Source organism: Musa acuminata, chromosome BXJ2-8 (assembly GCF_036884655.1).
Source record: "Musa acuminata AAA Group cultivar baxijiao chromosome BXJ2-8, Cavendish_Baxijiao_AAA, whole genome shotgun sequence".
NCBI lineage: Eukaryota > Viridiplantae > Streptophyta > Magnoliopsida > Zingiberales > Musaceae > Musa > Musa acuminata.
Window position 1 is genome coordinate 25,209,410 of NC_088345.1, and position 23,617 is coordinate 25,233,026.

Genomic DNA, 23,617 nt, shown 5'->3' on the forward strand with positions numbered 1-23,617 from the left:
TATATGTATGTATATATATGTATATACATATTTATATTATATATACATATATATACATATATACATGTATATATATGTATATATACATATACATATATATACATATATATATATATATGTATATATATATATGTATATATGTATTTATATATATATGTATATATACATATACATATATATTTATATATATATATATACATATATATATATATATATATATTTATATACATATATATATTTATCTACATGTATATTTATGTACATATACATATATTTATATACATATATATACATATATATATATACATACATACATACATACATACATACATACATACATACATACATACATACATACATTATATACATATATATGTATATATATATATATGTATATATATATATATGTATATATACATATATATGTATATATACATATATACATATATGTATATATACATATATACATATATGTATATATACATATATACATATATATGTATATATACATATATATGTATATATATATATGTATATATACATATATATGTATATATACATATATATATATACATATATATGTATATATACATATATATGTATATATGTATATATACATATATGTATATATGTATATATACATATATGTATATATGTATATATACATATATGTATATATGTATATATACATGTATACATTTATATGTATACATTTATATATATATGTATATATTTATATATTTGTATACATATATGTATACATTTATATATATATGTATATATACGAAGAACTCTAGATAAGAAAGTTGGATAGGTTACTATTGTCAACTCACATTTAGTATTGGTAAAGCCAAGAGACGCGGCTGTATTTTGGAATTCTAGAAACTTATAAAGCGGCGTGTTAATGGTCTTCTTCAATTCATCTGGCAATTCGTTGCGCAAGTCGCGGAGGGCGACCAGGAAAACAATAATCTTCTTTGATCATCGAACTTAGAAGGTTCCAGTCGAATGCTTGACACTGCAATTTCGTTTACTTGTTCTTTTATCGAGACTTTGCAAACTTCGCCTTGATTGCTTTTTTGTTTGTTCTCCAAGAGGTCCATCATTTTAAGCTCTTTATCCGATTTTTTTTTTTTTTGCTGCATGATAACAATTTCAACTATTACAGAGGCCATGAGAAAAAACTAAAAACCAATACAGACTATGCAGTGTCTGCTTTTAGTTCATCGGATGCTTTGGACTCAGTTTTTTCTGCAACGGCTTGCTATTATCAGTACTGGGAATATCAGGATCATTGTTTGCATCCAGCAGCTCTGTGGCTAAAACAATAGCGTTGGACAAGTAAATCGATACAGGAAACATGATATTTGATTTTTGTCATGTAATTCCATATATTTTTTGGACAGGCCATCATTCCTCATGATGATGATCTCTTTCATATTTAGCAGGAAGAAACGGAAAGAGAAGCAAGAAAATATTGCTATTTCAGAGTTGCAAGCTGGCTGCACCCGGCACGCAACTGGATGATTAATATGTTGAACGGCAGCCTGGACCAATATAAATTTCTCTGCTAAGAAGAAGAAAGCCAGCCCAGCATTTTAGCTATCTTTCTTTGTTCTTCTCTTCCTATACTGCCACACCATAATCAAAGCTATGAAGTACTTATCTTTAAGAATCAGATACTAGATTATTGTTTTTCTGAAAATTGAAATGTCTCTTAGTTCGACTTCAATTTTTTTTTCTCCAAGTTTATGAGGCAATATTTCCTGCAGAAAGATATGGGTCCTAAGTCAAACTATCTATGGTAAACGAGAAAAAGAAAGGCCTTGCAGATAATGCCAGGATGTATATCGTTTTTGGTCCACTTATTTTGCGAGACAGGTCGCATCAATCCGAGACTTGTGTATGCAAGGCCATAACAAAAGAGCAGCTGCTATTTACTAAGCAGGTCGCATCAATCTGAGAAATGTGTAAGGAGGCCATATCAAAAGAGATGCTTCTGTTTATTTGGTTCTGCACGTACAAAAACATGGCAAAAGCGAAGCAGGAGATAAAGTTAATAACGTTGGGAGAGCACTAACGTCAGCTACAGAGATATATGTGCGGAGCGGACTCTTATCTGTCATTGGGTCAGCCGGCTGCCACTGGATGCCTCTGCCTCACCTGGACTACGTCCATTACCTCTTCTTCATGCATTCCGAAAGTTTGAGCAGGTCAATCAACGTTGACCATTAAGTTTCAGATAACGTTCGTTGATGAGGTGCAGTCATGTGATCACACAACCTCACCCCATCCCCATCTCAGCAGCAGCAGCTGCATCTGGTCAGCATTCTCTCCTCGGCGTCCATTTTAATTTATAATTCATAAAATCTGAAGCTTTTACTTGTGGATTTCGAACAGGAATTACATGCTACGTTATTAAATATATAAGGATCAGTTACGGCGAGGAATTTAATTATAATTAATTAATTAGTGAGGGAAGCACGAAAAGTAGAGCAGGCAAGGATAATTAAGACCTACGGATTCGTGGCGATCGCGCATTGGCCACCCTGCACTTGATCACGACCGGGTGTCCACAACCAAATGTATCTGTCATGTCATTCCAAAACTAGTATCTATCAGCTTTGGATTTGACTTGCTCTGCCATTGAAAATAAGAAGGAATCTATGTTATGTACTATTCATTTATATATAAATCTTAGATATTTAGAAATTAACATTAATATGTAAATCTTGCTTTTGATTTGACTTGACTGTCCTTGAATCAATGACTTCCTTCTTTATATATATATATATATATATATTAGCCCACACTCTCATCTAAAGATTTTTCCCTCTCAGTGTGAACTGCTAAACTATTCTAACAATAATTGTTTGATATTCCACTCTACCTTGTTCTTTCGATCTCCCTCATTTTATATTTACACTCTCATCTAAAGATTTTTCCCTCTCTGTGTGAACTGCTAAACTATTCTAACAATAATTGTTTGATATTCCACTCTACCTTGTTCTTTCAATCTCCCTCATTTTATATTTAGATAAATACTTTATATAAAATAATAAGCAGAAGTCTCGGCATCATCATCGTCGTCGTATCATATCGTATGTCGTCCTCCGCGATCCCTCCTCCATCCACCGCCTTCCGCTCTCCTCCCCCACGCGCCGCTCGCGGAGGTAAGTAAAATGAGCCCCCCTCTCGCTTTCCTGGATGATTTATTCTTCTTCTCGAATCTTGATTTCCAGGAACATGTGTTGTTTTCTGGGTGAATCTTGATTTCTGAGTGTAACTTAGGAGGCTTTGCGTTGTTTTGGATCTAATGACATGTAATAGATTCCTTAACTAGGGGTGGGTTCCCTTGCCGCCAGAAGCACAATAACAAGAGCAAGACCGAGGGCGAGGGGGAAGAGGGGAGGGAGGAAAAGGGGATCAACGGAAGGGTAGCTGCCGCTGCCTCGGTGGCGCTCAGCGCGGTTCCCATGGGGTGGGAGGGCGTGGACGAGCGCCTCGCGAGGATGGTCGCCGAGGCCAACCTCGACCAGGCCCCCGAACGCCGCAGGGTCCGGGACGCTTTTAGGGACATCCAGCTTGGGATCGATCACTGCTTGTTCAAGGTTTTTCCTCCCCTCTCGTTGATCTCCTTATGTTTAGATCTTGAAGAGAATATTTGGTCTATCTGCTGTCTCTTTTCTGGATTTTAATATAATTCCACATAAATTTCTTCAACGATGATTTTTTGCTGGCTTTATTCCTTCTTGTGCAAAAAACTGGTAGCTAAGTTCCGACTCATTGAAGGTTCGTGGCCATGATTTATCTGATTATAGAGAATTGTCCTATTTGACCTGATATATGGTAATGGCATTTCGCAGTTTAATTAATCCTTCATTCCATCAGCCCTGAAACTAATCTTAATTATAAGGAATCACAAAATTGACTTGCTTAACTGCATTTGCAATAATTGCACAACATCAATTGCAAGGAAAAAGGAGCAAAAAATCCTTGAGTTCTGTGAGTCCGCTAGTAGCACATTTTATAGGTAACCAAACTAGTTGGTTATAGATATTACAAAACAAGTATCAAGTTTGTACAAAATTAAAATTAGAGTTCTATATATCCCAAAAGTATTTAGCTTCTTTCAAGTTTCTAAAAAGAATTTACTTGATTTCAATGTTGTCAGTAGCGAAGTCCATGCGCTCAGCAGGCACCTAGGCACCTAAGAGAGGCTAGTGAGGTGAGGCCTGAGCGCTTGGTAACTGGTCCAAATCGGCGCCTTCAATTAGTCATGGCCCAAGCACGCATTTGGGCCTAGGCGCCATGTCATGGAGCCATGCAATTAAGATGTCCAACGCATGTCCATGATGCTTTGGTTTTTATTTTCCATTTCCTTTTAATGTTTTCGGGTGTTTTCTCATATGCAACTTGTCCGGGGTAGAAAGTACTGTTGTCAACCCCATTTTGATTTGTTATAAGTGTTTTTGTTTTATGTTTCTATCTTGTAAAATTCGTAAATGTTTCTGTTGTACGATGTCGCACGAAGGATAAAATAGCCAAAACAGTCCCATTCTCGTGTGCTATGGGCTGATTTCTAGTTGATAGCCTTGCGGTGTGAAGCATCAACTGTCTTTAGTGTGCTTGCTGGGTGGCATCGACCGGATGGGGCCTTGGTTATGTCTCAAGGGCAATGCAACGTCTTTAGTGTGCTCATTTTTTGATCGACAAAAATGCTAGGTGGAACATTGGGCCTGCACCTACCTTCATAACCCTTTTGTGTGATCGTCTGTTTTCGAGAGCCTTTTGTGCCTAACAAAAGTTGGTTGCTTTGTGTTGCTTGCAATCTCGGTTATCTTGCCCTTTTTGTGTGTGACGATGGCATATTATCTGCATATTTGCCTTTCTAACCTTCTCTTTTTTGTGGAGATCCTTTATGGATTCCACGAGGTTAATGTCTCGGTTGACCCTTGTGGATAAATATCACTTCGGTGTCATGTCCTAAACAATCTCAATTAAGGACCTAACAAAGTAGTGTAAGAGCGTGACAAGAAAACAATGAATTGTTATGGCAGCATGGCATGGCAAAACTAGAACCACTATTCAAGAGGGGGAGCAACATTGCGTGATTGTTTCAAAGAAATGGATGTGAACCCACACAATAACTAGCAAAGCCGCTCAAGAGGAGCATGACATTTGTGGCGATGTTCCCACGGAGGAAGAGTTCTGTCTCACAAAAGGGGCACAACACAAAAGGCAACTTGGATAACTTAGAAGAACTGAAGGAAGAGTGGTTGAATTTGAGCTGCAGATTGACATTATCAACTGAAAGTTGGTGGATCTCAATGAAAGGGAGGAGTGCTTTGAGGTGGTAGAGTTTGTGTAAGGAGGGTTGAAATCCCAACTGGATTAGTTGGAGATCCAAGTTGAAATGGTTGATGGATGAAATAAGAGAGTCCATGTAAAACTTACAAAAGCAAGTAAGGGAATTGACAGCTCATCTGTCGAAACACATGTAAGCGATGCATGTGAGTGGAATGGATTAATAATGTCTTATGGCCATCTCTTATCAAGAGTAAAGGTTATCGAACTGTTAGGTGTTTTTTATTTTTAGTTGACGGTCTTTCAGTGTGAAATGTCAACTATCTCACCCTTTAAGCCTTGGGTGGTACCTGGTCAGATGGGGCCTTTGGTTATATGTCTGATAGGTGATGTAATGTCTTTAGTATGCTTGATTTCTATTCGACGAAAGTGCTAGGTGAACATTAGCTACACCTGCCTTTGGAACCCCATTTGTGTGTGACCGTACAACCTATTTTTAAGAGCATTTTATGCCTAATAAAAGCTTATTGCTTTGTGTTGCTTGCGATCTTGGTTGTCTTGCCCTTTTCGTGCATGACAGTGGCATATTACCTGCACGTTCATGTTTAATCTTTTCTTCTCTATGCTGGCCTGTTGTGGACTGCATGAGGTTAAGCTCTAGATTGACTCTTGTGAACGAATATCGCTTCGGTGTCGCTATCACGGATAGTTCGTAGGGTTGGTGTTTGATGTAATGTCCATGCTTTTCACGTTATTCATGCCTTAGGCAACGTATAAGGGGCTGAAGTAGGCTTGGCAGCCCTATTTTGATTGGGTTTTCTTGTTGTTTCTAGAGTTGATTCTTCTAGGCTTGATGGAAGTAAATGACATCTCGATCCCAAAGGTAGGGGTTCCCAAGGATGACTTGACATATGTCAAGCAGCACCATTTCACACGCCATCTCGTTGATATATTTGGTTGTGATGACGAAACAAACATTGCACTGTCAGTCTATCTTCATCTCCACATCGTCATGAAACCAATGAAGAGGAAATAGGCATGGATGAGGTGTCATCTCCATGTTGAGCTTCTGTACTAAACTCATCAAGATGAGGTTTTTCTTATAACAAAAATCAAAAGATGACACCAAGGACCTCTTGTTTCACTTGGATCTTTATGATGAAGAGTTCTCCTTGAACTTTTGGATAGGGTCGGACCAGTGTTTTCAAAAGGTGCTCGGGTGAGGTGAGGCGAGGCTTGATTGCCTTGCAAAACCTTTAGGTAAGGCATTTTGATAAAGCATCGCCCAGGCTCGCTCGAGTGAAGATGAGTGTGGGTTCATGCCTAGTTCGATTGAACAAGCAAGTTGGTACGATCGAACCAACTAATTTCCCCTAACACAACACCCCACCTCCCTCAATTGAACCAACTAATTTGCCCTAACACAACAACCCCCCTAGTTTGTCTTTGAAGTGAAACCCTACATTCATCGTCGTCGCCTTCGTCAACAACCTCCTCCATTGTCGTCGCCTTTGTTCATACCTTTCTCCATCGATGCCACCTTTGCAACTTCCCCCATCGCTATTGCCTACGTCCGTTGTCGTCTCCGTCCCCTATATTCATAGTCGTTAGTAACTCTTTTTCTTAGTCCATTCTTTCTCATTTTGATTACTCGCTTCACTATATTAAGGCGATGCAATCACTCTGTTAGTTAGAACTGTTTAGCACCATATTGAAAACGCTGTTTAGCATAGGTCTCCATTAGTACAACCCTATTTAGTATAGGTTTCAATTGTAATATATATGTTTTAAATTTTAATGTTCTGGAGCTCCTCCCTTCGCTCACGCGGGCACCTAGGCGAGTGCCTTGGGTGTTTTAGGACCTTGGTGTCTTTTGGCACCTAGCGCTTTTAAAAACATTGGGTCGGAGTTGAATCTATGGCCTTTGTCTTGCTCTCAGGGATAGACATTGGTCCACATGAGATATCAATACGAGTTCGTTGGAGTCATCGTTAACAGTCGCAATTGCTATTCGTCGACTTTGGCTGCTCTTTAACCATTTTTTTTGGAAAGAGTTTCTAGAGAACCTTTTAACACTTTTCTCTGATGTGATCTATAATTTTATAATGATCATATAAAATGTCACTTCTTTTTTAGGAAAAAAAGTTATTGTTCCTCAAATTTTCCTTGCTTTCGAGTAGCTGTCGTTGGCCTCTTTGTGGTCTTCTCGCTAACGGTGCGATTCTTGTCTTGATTGCCATAGCCATCACGTTAATGATCGAGACATTGTAAGCATTAAAGAGGCTCAATTTGGTATTGATTTGATCGTGTAAACTAGTTGTACATTTTATGATCGTCAAGTGGTTGTTGAGGGAGATTTTGAGTGTTAGCGCTTGTCAATGAAACTTGGTGGTGTAGTATTGCACTAATTGGTCACTATCTTGATGTAAGCTATGCTATCTTTTCCACCAATCATCGAGGTAGCCCATCAGATCCTGTTAGATGAGCCTTTTGAATTGTCCCATTGGATCTAAGATATTTGTTCCATCATGCTAGAGCATGTTCGATCAACTTGAGCTGCACGAGCGCGACTTCGTTGCTACACTTTTATAGAGTAAAATAAGTATCAAGTTGATCAAGCCATGCATTCAATGCCTTGTCGTTGATGGAGCCATCAGAGGAGGGTATGTTGATCCAAGCTTCAACTCTGAAAGGTCGAAACCTTACCGTTGCCACCAGTATCGTAGTTTTATCGTCGTTGTTGTCGTTGCACGTCTTCGATAAATCACTTTCAGAATTCGATAATGATGGCTCCTTCTCCTTCGTTGCTATGTGCTTGTCTCCATCATATTTTGCTTTTGCCTATTGGTAACCATCCACAAGTGAGGGATCGTTGCTTTGGTGCCACTTGATCCGTATGGGAGAAGAACTTAACGACGTTGAACCTTCCTCTGAGCAGATTGCCAAGGAGTTGCATCTTTTGCTTTAGAAAACACTGATTTGAAAGGGAAAATCGATCTGCTTTGCTTTGAAATAAAAGTACCCAAAACAGGGAACTAAGCAAAGGCTTTTTGAGTGACAAAGGCATGTACTTCTTGTACGACAATTGTGGGCTATTAGGACTGTGAACTTGCCGCCGAACTCTCCCTTTCTCTTCTCCTTTCTTCTCAACCACCAGCAACTCTTCTTAGTGCCATGGAAGGGATTGTTTATGCTGGAGTTTGCTGTTGCAGCTTCTGATGTCGTAGACGAAGACGAAGCTTGCTGATTTCGGCTTGAGTAGGCTGCAGCTTGCCTTGAAGCAGTTGCTGCCTGCTCCTCTTTTCTCCTATCTCTGGGCCAAAATCTGGACTCTAGACTGGCTGGAGATCTGGAAAAAGGTTGTTGCTCGAAGAATAAGGATGTTGGTGAAGCAGAATAGGTTTCCTGTGATTTGGAAGAAGAAGAACCTGCGGTTGGAAGAGAAGGGAAAGAGTGGCCACTGGATCTTGAAGGATCTGCTGACTTTTCTTCTTCTCCTCTTCTTCTTTTTCTTCTTCTTGCTCTCGGAAGGGCAAGAGTGGCCACTGGATCTTGAAGGATCTGCTGAGTTATTTTTCTTCTTCTCCTCTTCTTCTTCTTCTTCTTCTTCTTCTTCTTGCTCTCGGCTAGAAGCAAGAAGGCTAGGGCCGGCCGGCAAAGTGTCACTCCTACTTTGGAAGGACTTCAAGCTTGTAGCAGATTGCTTTGAATCTATGTCTTCTTCTTTGTGGTGGCTGTTGATTGCTTTGATCCAAGACACCCTCCTCCCAACCGACTTCCTCCACACCCTCCTTAGATAACTCTATACTCCCCTCCTAACCAACCGATAGCAACCCACCTCCCATACCCTGACAGCCCCCTCTCCTCCTCCCTCTCTTTCTCCTCCTCATAAAGCTTCCTTGCTTCCCTCCCAACTAACGAGAACTCATACCCCGATGGCCCCCTCTCCTCCTCCCTCTCCTTCTCCTCATATAGCTCCTTGCTTCCCTCCCAATCGACGGCAACCCCCTCCTCATACCCCAACAACCACCTTTTCATCCTCCTATATTAATTTTTTTGTTAATATAACTTATGAATTTTGTAAAGGATTGAATTTTTCATTGGCTTATTGTTACTTCCTAGTGTTTTGTTTTGTCATTTTTGTTATTAGATTTGGACAATTGAATTTGATAAATGAAAGAAATTTGATGTGTCATTTTTTAGTGATCATATTTATCAGTCATGATGTATATTTTTTAAATTTTAATATTTGAGGGTATCGTACTTTGCTCGGGTGAGCGCATCGGGCGTTTTGGCATCTTGGCGCCTAGTGCCTTTGACTACACTGGTTGTTGGACATTTTCGTGATAACTGAAAGTAGTTTCATATAAAATATATAAATAAAAGAGGAATCTGGTCATAAATGTACATGCATTTAGCACCTCATATGCTCATGTCTGATCTTCTCCTCATTGATACTATTATAGGTTAGTGCTTGATGGTGTATTCCTAATTTTGTGTTCATATGACCATATTGTGTTGTCTTTTGACAAAAGACTAGTAATGAAAGTCATTATCCTGGAGAGAAAGGACACCATGAATGCATTATTCACTCGCTTCAAGTTTCTCAAATTCATTGATGGTGTTATGCAACAGTCTAATACTCCACATCTTGGTTTATTTGACATGCAATAGAACAAACTTGCATTTCTGGAACCTCTTATTAGTAACTTCCATTTGCATCATTGCTTATGAGAATTTATAATACAAAAACAGAAGTTCATATAAACATCAAAGTGGGTTCCCTGAATTAGCAGATAGGATTTTGCACCTAAATCATGCAAACTTTATGATAAAACACTATCCATTGTTGAAGCACACAATTAGTTGCCCGAGAATGGTAAAGAACTCTACTATTTTTCTTTTTCAACTGAAAATACATTTTTCCTTTTCATTTTTTTTATCCTTATATATCTTAGCTTTCCGCTTTATCCTCTTGAATCTTCTTAATTCATGGATTCCTTCTTGTAATTTTTCCATCCTGTACAAGTATGTTATCTCCTATATGTGAAAATTAAGTTTCCTAAAGCACATCTTTTTTTGGTTAAACTATATTAAAGATCTAATATGGGGAATCTGAATCACTGGTGGAGAGTTCTTACCATTTTCTCTTTCCTTCTCTGCAGGCCCAATATTCAGGAATTAAGATAGAAGAGGTAAGTATCTTTTTTGTTGCTTCTGTGCTTCTCATCTTTGGCATTTAGCATCTCCATTACATTTATGATCCATTGTCTTTATAAATTTTAAACATGATAAATTTATCCTCTTAATCAAAATATAACCTAGATCCAACTCTTTCAAGATCTTTTTGAGAAGATTACTAATGTTAAAAGGAAAAAAATTTACTAAGTCTCTATACCATATGTGTAATGTAGAAACTCATTGCTGTACCTTGACATTTTGTGGTGTCATCATATTTGGTTAAGCATGTTCCTTTCTCATTTTGTTCCTTTGAGAGTATGATACTGATTAAACTCATAATATGTAGTCATATGAGGTAAACTCTAGAGGTCTGGAGATTTTCACAAAAAGTTGGCTTCCAGAAAATTGTAAGATAAAGGGGCTTGTTTGTTTCTGTCATGGTTATGGAGACACTTGTACATTTTTTTTCGAAGGTATTAACTCCAACCAGTCACTGTCATTGATGAGCATTAGCTCTCCATTGAAAGTCTTGATTTTAACACACCAATTTCATGCTTTTTCTAGGAATTTCAAAGAAGCTTGCATCGGTTGGATATGGAGTTTTTGCAATGGATTACCCTGGATTTGGTCTTTCAGAAGGACTCCATGGATATATACCAAGTTTTGATTCTCTCGTAGATGATGTAATAGAATGCTTCTCAAAAATTAAAGGTAAGTTGTTCTATGTATTTTCAAGTACTCCTATAACTTAATTTTCTGAGAACCAGTTGCATTAAAAACACAAATAACAAGTCTTGTCCAATTGACAATAGCAAGCAATTGGAATAGAGTAAGGAAAATGTTTTTTTTCTAGGATTTCATATACATGCCTTAGTTACCTACTTGATTTGAAAAGGCTCACAAGATACATGCCTGATGTTCACCTTGATGAAGCTTGCCGATGCTAATTTATGTGTCTCAACTTTCAAGCTCCGTGCCCAGATTATCGAAGACATGCCTTAGATAATGTATGTGGTGTTAGTGTAAGTAACTTTTTTAGCCGTGGCCTCGGGGCCGTCGCGGCTTGGTTCGGGTCCGGAAGGCGGTGATCTCCTTGGGGGCGCTCCTCGAGGTCTCCCGGCGGCCGAGCTCGGTGGTTCGGGTCGGGAGGTCGGTTCGGCAGCTCGGGTCACCCGGTCGGGTCGGCGGCTCGGTTCGGGAGGCAGCTCGGGTCGACGATTCGGGTCGGCGGCTCGGGTCGGGAGGCAGCTCCGCCGCAGCTTCGGGAAGAGGCAACACCGTCTTGCACCTGCACACAGGTCGGGCCGGGAGCTCGGCCCGACCCCTCCGACGATCAAGTTAGAGAAGGATGTGGAGGGGATTGTGGATGAGGCAGAAGAAGAGCCTCTGAGTGTTGTGTTTGAGTGAGTTCCTCCCCCTTTTGCTTAGGACACAGGGGTGTTTATAGAGGAGGTTTGATGTTACCGCTGGGGTTGTGTGGGAGGCCGAGCTGCTGCAGGGTACGGAGAGCCTCGGGCAGTGTGTTGCTCAGGGGGTTGCGTGGGAGATCGGGGGATCGCAGGGTATGGGTGAGCTTCAACCATTACCTGCTTCTGTCCCGTTCGGCTGTGCTGGGTCTGCCATTTTTTGCCATATCATATGCCCCCCCGAAAGGAGCTATGCGTCGGTTCTTGCATGCAGGGGGTCCGATGCATGGCTTTTTACTTCAGGTGGGCTGGTCATGCATATCCGAGGCGTATGACGTAGGCGGGCTAGCCGCGCGGACGTGTCTAGTGCAACATGGGGCCGAAGTGCGCAACTCAGTCAGGAAGCCGAGCAGGGTTAGACTCGGGGCCGATGGAGCCGATGAGGGCTGAGGAGCACAACGCAGGCGGGGTGACCGCGCAGGCGTGATCTCGGGAGGCATAGAGCCGAGGGCCGAGGAGCACAACGCAGGCGGGGTGACCACGCAGGTGTGATCTCGGGAGGCGTAGAGCCGAGGGCCGAGGAGCACAACGCAGGCGGGGTGACCGCGCAGGTGTGGTCTCGGGATGGCATAGAGCCGAGGGCCGAGGAGCACAACGCAGGCGGGGCAACCGCGCAGGTGTGGTCTCGGGAGGCGTAGAGCCGAGGGCCGAGGAGCACAACGCAGGCGGGGTGACCGCGCAGGTGTGATCTCGGGATGGCGTAGAGCCGAGGGCCGAGGAGCACAACGCAGGCAGGGCAACCGCGCAGGTGTGGTCTCGGGATGGCGTAGAGCCGAGGGCCGAGGCGCACAACGCAGGCGGGTTGGCCGCGCTGGTGTGGTCTCGGGATGGCGTAGAGCCAAGGGCCGAGGAGCACAACGCAGGCGGGGTGACCGCGCAGGTGTGGTGTCGGGATGGCGTAGAGCCGAGGGCCGAGGAGCACAACGCAGGCGGGGTGACCGCGCAGGTGTGGTCTCGGGTGGCGTAAAGCCGAGGGCCGACGAGCACAACGCAGGAAGGGCAACCGCGCAGGTGTGGTCTCGGGATGGCGTAGAGCCGAGGGCCGAGGAGCACAACGCAGCCGGGTTGGCCGCGCTGGTGTGGTCTCGGGATGGCGTAGAGCCAAGGGCCGAGGAGCACAACGCAGGCGGGGCAACCGCGCAGGTGTGGTCTCGGGAGGGCGTAGAGCCGAGGGCCGAGGAGCACAACGCAGGCGGGGCAACCGCACAGGTGTGGTCTCGGGATGGCGTAGAGCCGAGGGCCGAGGAGCACAACGCAGGCGGGGTGACCGCGCAGGCGTGATCTCGGGAGGCATAGAGCCGAGGGCCGAGGAGCACAACGCAGGCGGGGTGACCGCGCAGGTGTGATCTCGGGAGGCGTAGAGCCGAGGGCCGAGGAGCACAACGCAGGCGGGGTGACCGCGCAAGTGTGGTCTCGGGATGGCGTAGAGCCGAGGGCCGAGGAGCACAACGCAGGCGGGGTGACCGCGCAGGTGTGGTCTAGGGATGGCGTAGAGCCGAGGGCCGAGGAGCACAACGCAAGCGGGGCAACCGCGCAGGTGTGGTCTCGGGAGGCGTAGAGCCGAGGGCCGAGAAGCACAACGCAGGCGGGGTGACCGCGCAGGTGTGATCTCGGGATGGCGTAGAGCCGAGGGCCGAGGAGCACAACGCAGGCGGGGCAACCGCGCAGGTGTGGTCTCGGGATGGCGTAGAGCCGAGGGCCGAGGAGCACAACGCAGGCAGGTTGGCCGCGCTGGTGTGGTCTCGGGATGGCGTAGAGCCAAGGGCCGAGGAGCACAACGCAGGCGGGGTGACCGCGCAGGTGTGGTCTCGGGATGGCGTAGAGCCGAGGGCCGAGGAGCACAACGCAGGCGGGGTGACCGCGCAGGTGTGGTCTCGGGTGGCGTAAAGCCGAGGGCCGAGAAGCACAACGCAGGCGAGGCAACCGCGCAGGTGTGGTCTCGGGAGGCGTAGAGCCGAGGGCCGAGGAGCACAACGCAGGCGGGGTGACCGCGCAGGTGTGATCTCGGGATGGCGTAGAGCCGAGGGCCGAGGAGCACAACGCAAGCGGGGCAACCGCGCAGGTGTGGTCTCGGGATGGCGTAGAGCCGAGGGCCGAGGAGCACAACGCAGGCGGGGTGACCGCGCAGGTGTGATCTCGGGATGGCGTAGAGCCGAGGGCCGAGGAGCACAACGCAGGCGGGGCAACCGCGCAGGTGTGGTCTCGGGATGGCGTAGAGCCGAGGGCCGAGGAGCACAACGCAGGCGGGGTGACCGCGCAGGCGTGATCTCGGGAGGCATAGAGCCGAGGGCCGAGGAGCACAACGCAGGCGGGGTGACCGCGCAGGTGTGATCTCGGGAGGCGTAGAGCCGAGGGTCGAGGAGCACAACGCAGGCGGGTTGACCGCGCAGGTGTGGTCTCGGGATGGCGTAGAGCCGAGGGCCGAGGAGCACAACGCAGGCGGGGTGACCGCGCAGGTGTGGTCTAGGGATGGCGTAGAGCCGAGGGCCGAGGAGCACAACGCAGGCGGGGCAACCGCATAGGTGTGGTCTCGGGAGGCGTAGAGCCGAGGGCCGAGGAGCACAACGCAGGCGGGGTGACCGCGCAGGTGTGATCTCGGGATGGCGTAGAGCCGAGGGCCGAGGAGCACAACGCAGGCGGGGCAACCGCGCAGGTGTGGTCTCGGGATGGCGTAGAGCCGAGGGCCGAGGAGCACAACGCAGGCGGGGTGACCGCGCAGGTGTGATCTCGGGATGGCGTAGAGCCGAGGGCCGAGGAGCACAACGCAGGCGGGGCAACCGCGCAGGTGTGGTCTCGGGATGGCGTAGAGCCGAGGGCCGAGGAGCACAACGCAGGCGGGTTGGCCGCGCTGGTGTGGTCTCGGGATGGCGTAGAGCTAAGGGCCGAGGAGCACAACGCAGGCGGGGTGACCGCGCAGGTGTGGTCTCGGGATGGCGTAGAGCCGAGGGCCGAGGAGCACAACGCAGGCGGGGTGACCGCGCAGGTGTGGTCTCGGGTGGCGTAAAGCAGAGGGCCGACGAGCACAACGCAGGAAGGGCAACCGCGCAGGTGTGGTCTCGGGATGGCGTAGAGCCGAGGGCTGAGGAGCACAACGCAGCCGGGTTGGCCGCGCTGGTGTGGTCTCGGGATGGCGTAGAGCCAAGGGCCGAGGAGCACAACGCAGGCGGGGCAACCGCGCAGGTGTGGTCTCGGGAGGGCGTAGAGCCGAAGGCCGAGGAGCACAACGCAGGCGGGGCAACCGCGCAGGTGTGGTCTCGGGATGGCGTAGAGCCGAGGGCCGAGGAGCACAACGCAGGCGGGGTGACCGCGCAGGCGTGATCTCGGGAGGCATAGAGCCGAGGGCCGAGGAGCACAACGCAGGCGGGGTGACCGCGCAGGTGTGATCTCGGGAGGCGTAGAGCCGAGGGCCGAGGAGCACAACGCAGGCGGGGTGACCGCGCAGGTGTGGTCTCGGGATGGCGTAGAGCCGAGGGCCGAGGAGCACAACGCAGGCGGGGTGACCGCGCAGGTGTGGTCTAGGGATGGCGTAGAGCCGAGGGCCGAGGAGCACAACGCAGGCGGGGCAACCGCGCAGGTGTGGTCTCGGGAGGCGTAGAGCCGAGGGCCGAGGAGCACAACGCAGGCGGGGTGACCGCGCAGGTGTGATCTCGGGATGGCGTAGAGCCGAGGGCCGAGGAGCACAACGCAGGCGGGGCAACCGCGCAGGTGTGGTCTCGGGATGGTGTAGAGCCGAGGGCCGAGAAGCACAACGCAGGCGGGCTGGCCGCGCTGGTGTGGTCTCGGGATGGCGTAGAGCCAAGGGCCGAGGAGCACAACGTAGGCGGGGTGACCGCGCAGGTGTGGTCTCGGGATGGCGTAGAGCCGAGGGCCGAGGAGCACAACGCAGGCGGGGTGACCGCGCAGGTGTGGTCTCGGGTGGCGTAAAGCCGAGGGCCGAGGAGCACAACGCAGGCGGGGCAACCGCGCAGGTGTGGTCTCGGGAGGCATAGAGCCGAGGGCCGAGGAGCACAACGCAGGCGGGGTGACCGCGCAGGTGTGATCTCGGGATGGCGTAGAGCCGAGGGCTGAGGAGCACAACGCAGGCGGGGCAATCGCGCAGGTGTGGTCTCGGGATGGCGTAGAGCCGAGGGCCGAGGAGTACAACGCAGGCGGGTTGGCCGCGCTGGTGTGGTCTCGGGATGGCGTAGAGCCGAGGGCCGAGGAGCACAACGCAGGCGGGGCAACCGCGCAGGTGTGGTCTCGGGATTGCGTAGAGCCGAGGGCCGAGGAGCACAACGCAGGCGGGGTGACCGCGCAGGTGTGATCTCGGGATGGCGCAGAGCCGAGGGCCGATGAGCACAACGCAGGCGGGGCAACCACGCAGGTGTGGTCTCGGGATGGTGTAGAGCCGAGGGCCGAGGAGCACAACGCAGGCGGGCTGGCCGCGCTGGTGTGGTCTCGGGATGGCGTAGAGCCAAGGGCCGAGGAGCACAACGCAGGCGGGGTGACCGCGCAGGTGTGGTCTCGGGATGGCGTAGAGCCGAGGGCCGAGGAGCACAACGCAGGCGGGGTGACCGCGCAGGTGTGGTCTCGGGTGGCGTAAAGCCGAGGGCCGAGGAGCACAACGCAGGCGGGGCAACCGCGCAGGTGTGGTCTCGGGAGGCATAGAGCCGAGGGCCGAGGAGCACAACGCAGGCGGGGTGACCGCGCAGGTGTGATCTCGGGATGGCGTAGAGCCGAGGGCCGAGGAGCACAACGCAGGCGGGTTGGCCGCGCTGGTGTCGTCTCGGGATGGCGTAGAGCCGAGGGCCGAGGAGCACAACGCAGGCGGGGCAACCGCGCAGGTGTGGTCTCGGGAGGCGTAGAGCCGAGGGCCGAGGAGCACAACGCAGGCGGGGTGACCGCGCAGGTGTGATCTCGGGATTGCGTAGAGCCGAGGGCCGAGGAGCACAACGCAGGCGGGGCAACCGCGCAGGTGTGGTCTCGGGATGGCGTAGAGCCGAGGGCCGAGGAGCACAACGCAGGCGGGTTGGCCGCGCTGGTGTGGTCTCGGGATGGCGTAGAGCCAAGGGCCGAGGAGCACAACGCAGGCGGGTTGGCCGCGCTGGTGTGGTCTCGTGTGGCGTAAAGCCGAGGGCCGAGGAGCACAACGCAGGCGGGGCAACCGCGCAGGTGTGGTCTCCGGAGGCGTAGAGCCGAGGGCCGAGGAGCACAACGCAGGCGGGATGACCGCGCAGGTGTGATCTCGGGATGGCGTAGAGCCGAGGGCCGAGGAGCACAACGCAGGCGGGGCAACCGCGCAGGTGTGGTCTCGGGATGGCGTAGAGCCGAGGGCCGAGGAGCACAACGCAGGCGGGTTGGCCGCGCTGGTGTGGTCTCGGGATGGCGTAGAGCCAAGGGTCGAGGAGCACAACGCAGGCGGGGTGACCGCGCAGGTGTGGTTTCGGGTTGGTACGGAGCCAAAGGGGGTGTCCTCAAGCATTAAGCGACCGAGGAGGCCTCGGGCATTATGAGACCGAGGTGGCGGCCTCGACAAGCAAGGAGCCGGGGCACTCGACGCAGGCAGGCTGCGGCCGAGGGATGTAACCCAGGTGGGCAAGGTAATGGATATGGCCGAGGAGTTCGGCGCGGGCAGGCTGGCCGCACGGGCGTATCTCGGGGTTTATGGAGTCGAGGGGCACGACGTAGGCGTACTGGCGGCACTGGTCTGTCTCGGGAACATGGAGCTAAGGAGCACGACGCAGGCGGTCTGGTCGCGCAGGTGTGTCTCGGGGATGATGGAAGCGAGGAGCACGACGCAAGCGGGCAGGCCGCGCAGGTGTGGTCTCGGTCATCACGCTGCCGAGGAGCACAACGCAGGCGAGCAGACCGCGCAGGCGTGGTCGCGAGGGCCATGCGGCCGAGTAGCACGATCAGGCGGGCAGGACGCGAGGACGTGGCCTCGGGCACCACGCGGCCGAGGGACACGACAGGCGGTCGGGCCGCGCCGAGGTGGGTCTCGGCAGAGATTGGCCGAGGTGCTCGGCGCAGGCAGGCTGCGACCGAGGGACACCGCTCAGGCGGGCAGGTTGCGCTGAGGTGGGATTTCGGCAGAGAGTTGCCGAGGTGCTCGGTGTTGGCAGGTTGCGACCGAGGTACACCGCTCAGGCGGGCAGGTCGCGATCGAGGGGCGTGAATCAGGTGGATAGGGCCATGGAGTTCGGCGCGGGCAGGCTGGCTGTGCAGACGTGTCTCGGGGTTTATGGAGCCGAGGGGCACGACGCGGGCGTACTGGCGGCACTGGTCTGTCTCGGGAACATGGGGCCAAGGAGCACGACGCAGGCGGGGTGACCGCGCAGGCGTGGTCGCGAGGGTCATGTGACCGAGTAGCACGATCAGGCGGGCAGGACGCGAGGACGTGGCCTCGGGCACCACGCGACCGAGGAACACGACAGGCGGTCGGGCCGCGCCGAGGTGGATCTCGGCAGTGATTGGCCGAGGTGCTCGGTGTAGGCGGATAGACCGCGCATGGGGCCGAGGCAGCGTTCAGCATGTTGGCTGCGCATGTGGCCGAGTGGCCGAGGCAGTGAGGCAGCGTGTTGGCTGCGCATGTGGCCGAGTGGCCGAGGCAGCGAGGCTGCGTGCTGGCTACGCATGAGGCCGAGTGGCCGAGGCAGCGTGGCAGCATGTTGGCTGCGCATGTGGCCGAGTGGCCGAGGCAGCGACGCTGCTTGCCGGCCGCGCATGAGGCCGAGCGGCCGAGGCAGCGTGCTGGCTGCGCACGAGGCCGAGTGGCCGAGGCAGCGAGGCAGCGTGTTGGCTGCGCGTGGGGCCGAGTGGCCAAGGCAGCGTGGCAGCATGTTGGCTGCGCATGTGGCCGAGGCAGCGATGCTGCTCGCCGGCTGCGCATGAGCCAAGTCTCTCAAGCGACGTCATATCTCTCCTTATGCATGGGCCAAGTCTCTCAGGCGACGCCATATCTCTCCTTATGCATGCTGTGGCCGAGGAGCCACTTGTGCATGCATAGAGAAAGTCTCGGGCAAGCCGCGGCCGAGGAGGTCTCGGGTAGGCTGTGGCCGAGGTGTTCGGCGCAGGAAGGCTGGTCGCGCGCGTGGGACCGAGGGGCCCAGGCGCGTGGGTTGGCCGCGCGTGTGGGGCCGAGTGGCCGAGACGCTCGGCGCGGTCGGGCTGGCCGCGCGCGTGGGACGCGGGCGGTTCGGCCGCGCGCGTGGGACGCGGGCGATTTGGCCGCGCATGTGGGACGCGGGCGGGGTGGCCGCGCGCGTGGGATCGAGGGGTCCGAGGCGCGCGGGCTGGTCGCGCGCGTGAGGCCGACGCGGACGGGTTGGCCGCGCGTGTGGGGCCGAGCCGCGCGCGTGGCCGAGGAGCTCGGGACGCGCGGGCTGGTCGCGCGCGTGGGGCCGACGCAGGCGGGCTGGCCGCGCGCATGGGACCGAGGGGCCCGAGGCGCGCGGGTTGGCCGCGCGCGTGGGGCCGAGTGGCCGAGACGCGCGGGTTGGCCGCGCGCGTGGGGCCGAGTGGCTGAGACGCGCGGGTTGGCCGCGCGCATGGGGCCGAGTGGCCGAGACGCGCGGGCTGGTCGCGCGCGTGGGGCTGACGCGGGCAGGCTGGCCGCGCGTGTGGGGCCGAGCCGCGCGCGTGGCCGAGGAGCTTGGGACGCGCGAGCTGGTCGCGCGTGTGGCCGAGGAGCTCGGGACGCACGGGCTGGTCGCGCGCGTGGCCGAGGAGCTCGGGACGCACGGGCTGGTTGCGCGCGTGGCCGAGGAGCTCGGGACGCGCGGGCTGGTCGCGCGCGTGGGACGCGGGCGGGGTGGCCGCGCGCGTGGGATCGAGGGGCCCAAGGCGCGCGGGTTGGCCGCGCGCGTGGGGCCGAGTGGCCGAGAGGCCGAGGAGCCGAGACCGGCCCCAGAAGTCGCTGCTGCTGGTGCAGGTCGGCTGCAACGGAGCAACCAAGGAGAAAGCTAACGTACCGTCATTCCGGGCCCTCCTTCTAGCGCCATTATGTTAGTGTAAGTAACTTTTTTAGCCGTGGCCTCGGGGCCGTCGCGGCTTGGTTCGGGTCCGGAAGGCGGTGATCTCCTTGGGGGCGCTCCTCGAGGTCTCCTGGCGGCCGAGCTCGGTGGTTCGGGTCGGGAGGTCGGTTCGGCAGCTCGGGTCACCCGGTCGGGTCGGCGGCTCGGTTCGGGAGGCAGCTCGGGTCGGCGATTCGGGTCGGCGGCTCGGGTCGGGAGGCAGCTCCGCCGCAGCTTCGGGAAGAGGCAACACCGTCTTGCACCTGCACACAGGTCGGGCCGGGAGCTCGGCCCGACCCCTCCGACGATCAAGTTAGAGAAGGATGTGGAGGGGATTGTGGATGAGGCAGAAGAAGAGCCTCTGAGTGTTGTGTTTGAGTGAGTTCCTCCCCCTTTTGCTTAGGACTCGGGGGTGTTTATAGAGGAGGTTTGATGTTACCGCTGGGGTTGTGTGGGAGGCCGAGCTGCTGCAGGGTACGGAGAGCCTCGGGCAGTGTGTTGCTCAGGGGGTTGCGTGGGAGATCGGGGGATCGCAGGGTATGGGCGAGCTTCAACCATTACCTGCTTCTGTCCCGTTCGGCTGTGCTGGGTCTGCCATTTTTTGCCATATCATGTGGCATTAATTATTTTACATTTAGAGTGCTGATCTTCAAAGTTAGACAGGAACTGCAAGGTGTGTTGTTAAATGTGGATGCCAAAAGTTACTTTGAGGAGAAGAATCACTGGCAAATTCCTGCACATGATGCCAACTTCTTGCTTTTATATTTTCTTGCATCACTATATGTTTTACACCTCTAGATTAATTTTACTGACCTTTAAAGAGTTTGATATTCTCATGTGATATCGGTTCAGACATGTTCATGTGATTGTAGAATATGCACTGGGTTGGAAGGTATTAGGTACATATATTGGGTTGCATCTTCAAAGTTGTACTTTTTGCTTTAATTAGGGAATGAGTTTGCAACTTTCATATGTATTGTACATCAAGGAGGAAGTTACTTCCATTAGATAAGCCCTTGTATTAATTGTATAGTGATTGCATACATAAAAGGTGGAGAGGACATAGAGACCCTAAAATTTTAATTGTTGATAGAAGCATTCCATGAAGCAGGATTAATTAGATAGGATTTGGGCCTTTGAGGATCTAGGATAGGTGTGATCCAAGATGAATTAATTTCTTTTCAAGGATATGACTTCTCATAGGAAATTAACTTTTTACCTTGGCATTATTCAAATGTTTTATTGTGGATCTAAAAGGTCAATTCGTGGACAATCTAAGGTGATTCCTGTAATGGTGTCTTGGTACTTTATAAGATTTGATTTGCTCATTTCAGACTCAAACTTACAGCTACAGAGCTGAGCTGGGTTCATCTTCTACTTCCAAAGTAAAAGCAAGCCCCAAAAAAACGAGCTGTGAAAGTGTTTGCTCGAAATTGGAGTATGCTATAATAATTGGCTCATTTCTGAAATTGTCTTCCCAACTACTGTTTATTTAAAAGGGGGAACTCAGGGAATGAGGCTCCTGCTAATGTGGTTTGGGGAGGGGTCATTGTATATGACCTTACCTCTAGGCATAAAGAGTTTATTTTCGTGACTGAAACTCTAATCGCCTCGTTTCGGTTGCAGAGGAGCAATCTTACTATTATAAAAGACTTGTTCTCATCAACCATTATTTTATCTAATGACCTCAAATAGTTGGAATCTTATGGTTGACTGTCGTTGTTGTGGTATTGTTTATCTATTGTTCACTTATATTTTCTTGCAGAGAATCCTGATTATGAAGGCCTACCTAGTTTCCTATTTGGGCAATCTATGGGTGGGGCAGTTGCATTAAAGGTGCACTTTAAACAGCCTCATTCATGGGATGGTGCTATACTGGTTGCACCAATGTGTAAGGTAATCATGGTTGAATTTTGAAATCTCTTGGTGTTCTGCAATTTCTTACTCTAATATCTTTTCAATGTAGATGGCAGACGATGTTGTTCCACCTTGGCCTGTCCAGCAAATCCTAATTTGCATAGCAAAGATTCTTCCGAGGGAGAAATTAGTTCCACAGAAGGATTTAGCAGAGATGGCATTTAAGGATATCAAGAAACGAGAACAGGTTAGTTTGCAATCTAATGTTTGAAATTCATATACTTCAACTATTTCTCTGACCGGGGACAGAGATCTGCCTCTCTCTATTTGCAAGCTTACATGTTGCTTTTCTCTGTTGGATGAAGTGCTCGTATAACGTTATTGCTTACAAGGATAAACCACGGTTGAGAACAGCTGTAGAGATGCTTAGAACAACCCAAGAGATTGAACACCGCCTAGAAGAAGTACGAGTTTCTCACCTTCTCTTCAATTTTTTATTATAAAAGAAAATTTTGTTATATAATCTCTGAATTGATCTGTAAAGAAAAATACATGTGTTGTTCCTGTTCTAACCATGAACATGCTACCATGTTTGCCCATTGCTAATTCATTTATATTACATTTGTAATCCCCATGGGGAATAGTAGCAGCCAGTAGGTTCACTTTTCCTCACTATATGTGGACTAAAGTGTGACCTCACAGCAGGATTTATAACTTACAGTTTGGTTGGTGTAGCTGCTAGGAGTAATTGTTTCTTCCTTTCCAGATCTCCCTGCCACTAATAATTCTACATGGTGAAGCTGATATTGTAACGGATCCTTCAGTAAGCAAGGCTTTGTACGAAAAGGCAAGCAGTTTAGACAAGAAACTACGCCTTTACAAAGATGCATATCATTCTATTCTGGAAGGTGAATCAGATGAGATGATTTTTAAGGTTCTTGATGACATCATATCTTGGCTAGAGGAACACTGCTGTAGAAGAGAAAATTAATGATTAGGTATATTTGAGTATGTCCCTCTCATTGTGCTAGTTTCATATTCTCATCGACTTCTTGATCAAGAATAAGAATGTAAAAAGGTCAGGACACTTGCTTATAAATTGTAGGTAGCTAATCCATTGTTGGATGAATTTAAGTCAGGAATTATGTATGCTAACTTATATAACATTCTCATTCATTTAATTTCTGTTAGTTATTTATTGATTGGTTTCAGTAGGAATTAGTGTAAGCTTCTGATTTGATTTGCATTTTGTCTAGGTACCCGCAAGATTCTCTGTAATTACTGTATCAGTTTGTATTTCTCTTTATCATTAAATGGCATTATATTGTAATATACTGATGAAAGTTGCATTCGGGATCATCAGACTAATGGTATACCTGCCTGAGCGTCATACCTTTGATGCCCAACCAATACCTAATTGGGGCGGAGCCGCATCGGTTGGCAGGAGGGCAGGTCGTTGATGGTAGCTGGAATGAGTACGTCTTGCCTATGGGGCCCAAGCCAAGGCTAGGCATCTTCCTTAATCATCTCTTCACGGATCTGATTCACTGCATTTTCCCAATTAGTAGGGCTGATGCATTCATGACTGTCACCAGTTCTACAGTTATATGGTCATATTTAGCACAACGACAAGAAGGTGAATAAAGTGTACAGATATCAGTTTCGCCTTTAAAAAAAAACAAAAAGGTGAAGGCAGGATTAGAGCATAAAATTTTATGATTAATTATCAAAATATTTATTAGTTATATTAGTCAGTACTTTAAAAAATATATTGGATTAAGTTTTGAGGTCTAATAAACATATATCGGATGAGAT

The 23,617-nt window shown here is 50.0% G+C and overlaps 1 protein-coding gene across 4 annotated transcripts; it reads left to right on the forward strand.

Moving 5' to 3' along the window:
- Positions 1-2,836: 2,836 nt before the first annotated feature.
- On the forward strand, positions 2,837-23,000 carry LOC103974260 (caffeoylshikimate esterase). Of its 4 annotated transcripts, none has more exons than XM_018821778.2 (9): positions 2,837-3,173; positions 3,331-3,611; positions 10,473-10,502; positions 10,835-10,961; positions 11,053-11,199; positions 21,711-21,841; positions 21,912-22,049; positions 22,168-22,266; positions 22,538-22,743. In XM_018821778.2, exons 1-9 carry the CDS (start codon positions 3,104-3,106, stop codon positions 22,598-22,600), a joined length of 1,086 nt encoding a protein of 361 aa, XP_018677323.2. In that variant the 5' UTR covers positions 2,837-3,103; the 3' UTR covers positions 22,601-22,743. The 4 variants fall into 4 exon arrangements, with proteins under 4 accessions (XP_018677323.2, XP_009387314.2, XP_009387315.2 ...); XM_009389039.3 differs by having other exon boundaries at positions 2,838-3,173; positions 22,569-23,000; XM_009389040.3 differs by having other exon boundaries at positions 2,841-3,173; positions 3,344-3,611; positions 22,569-23,000.
- Positions 23,001-23,617: the final 617 nt, after the last annotated feature.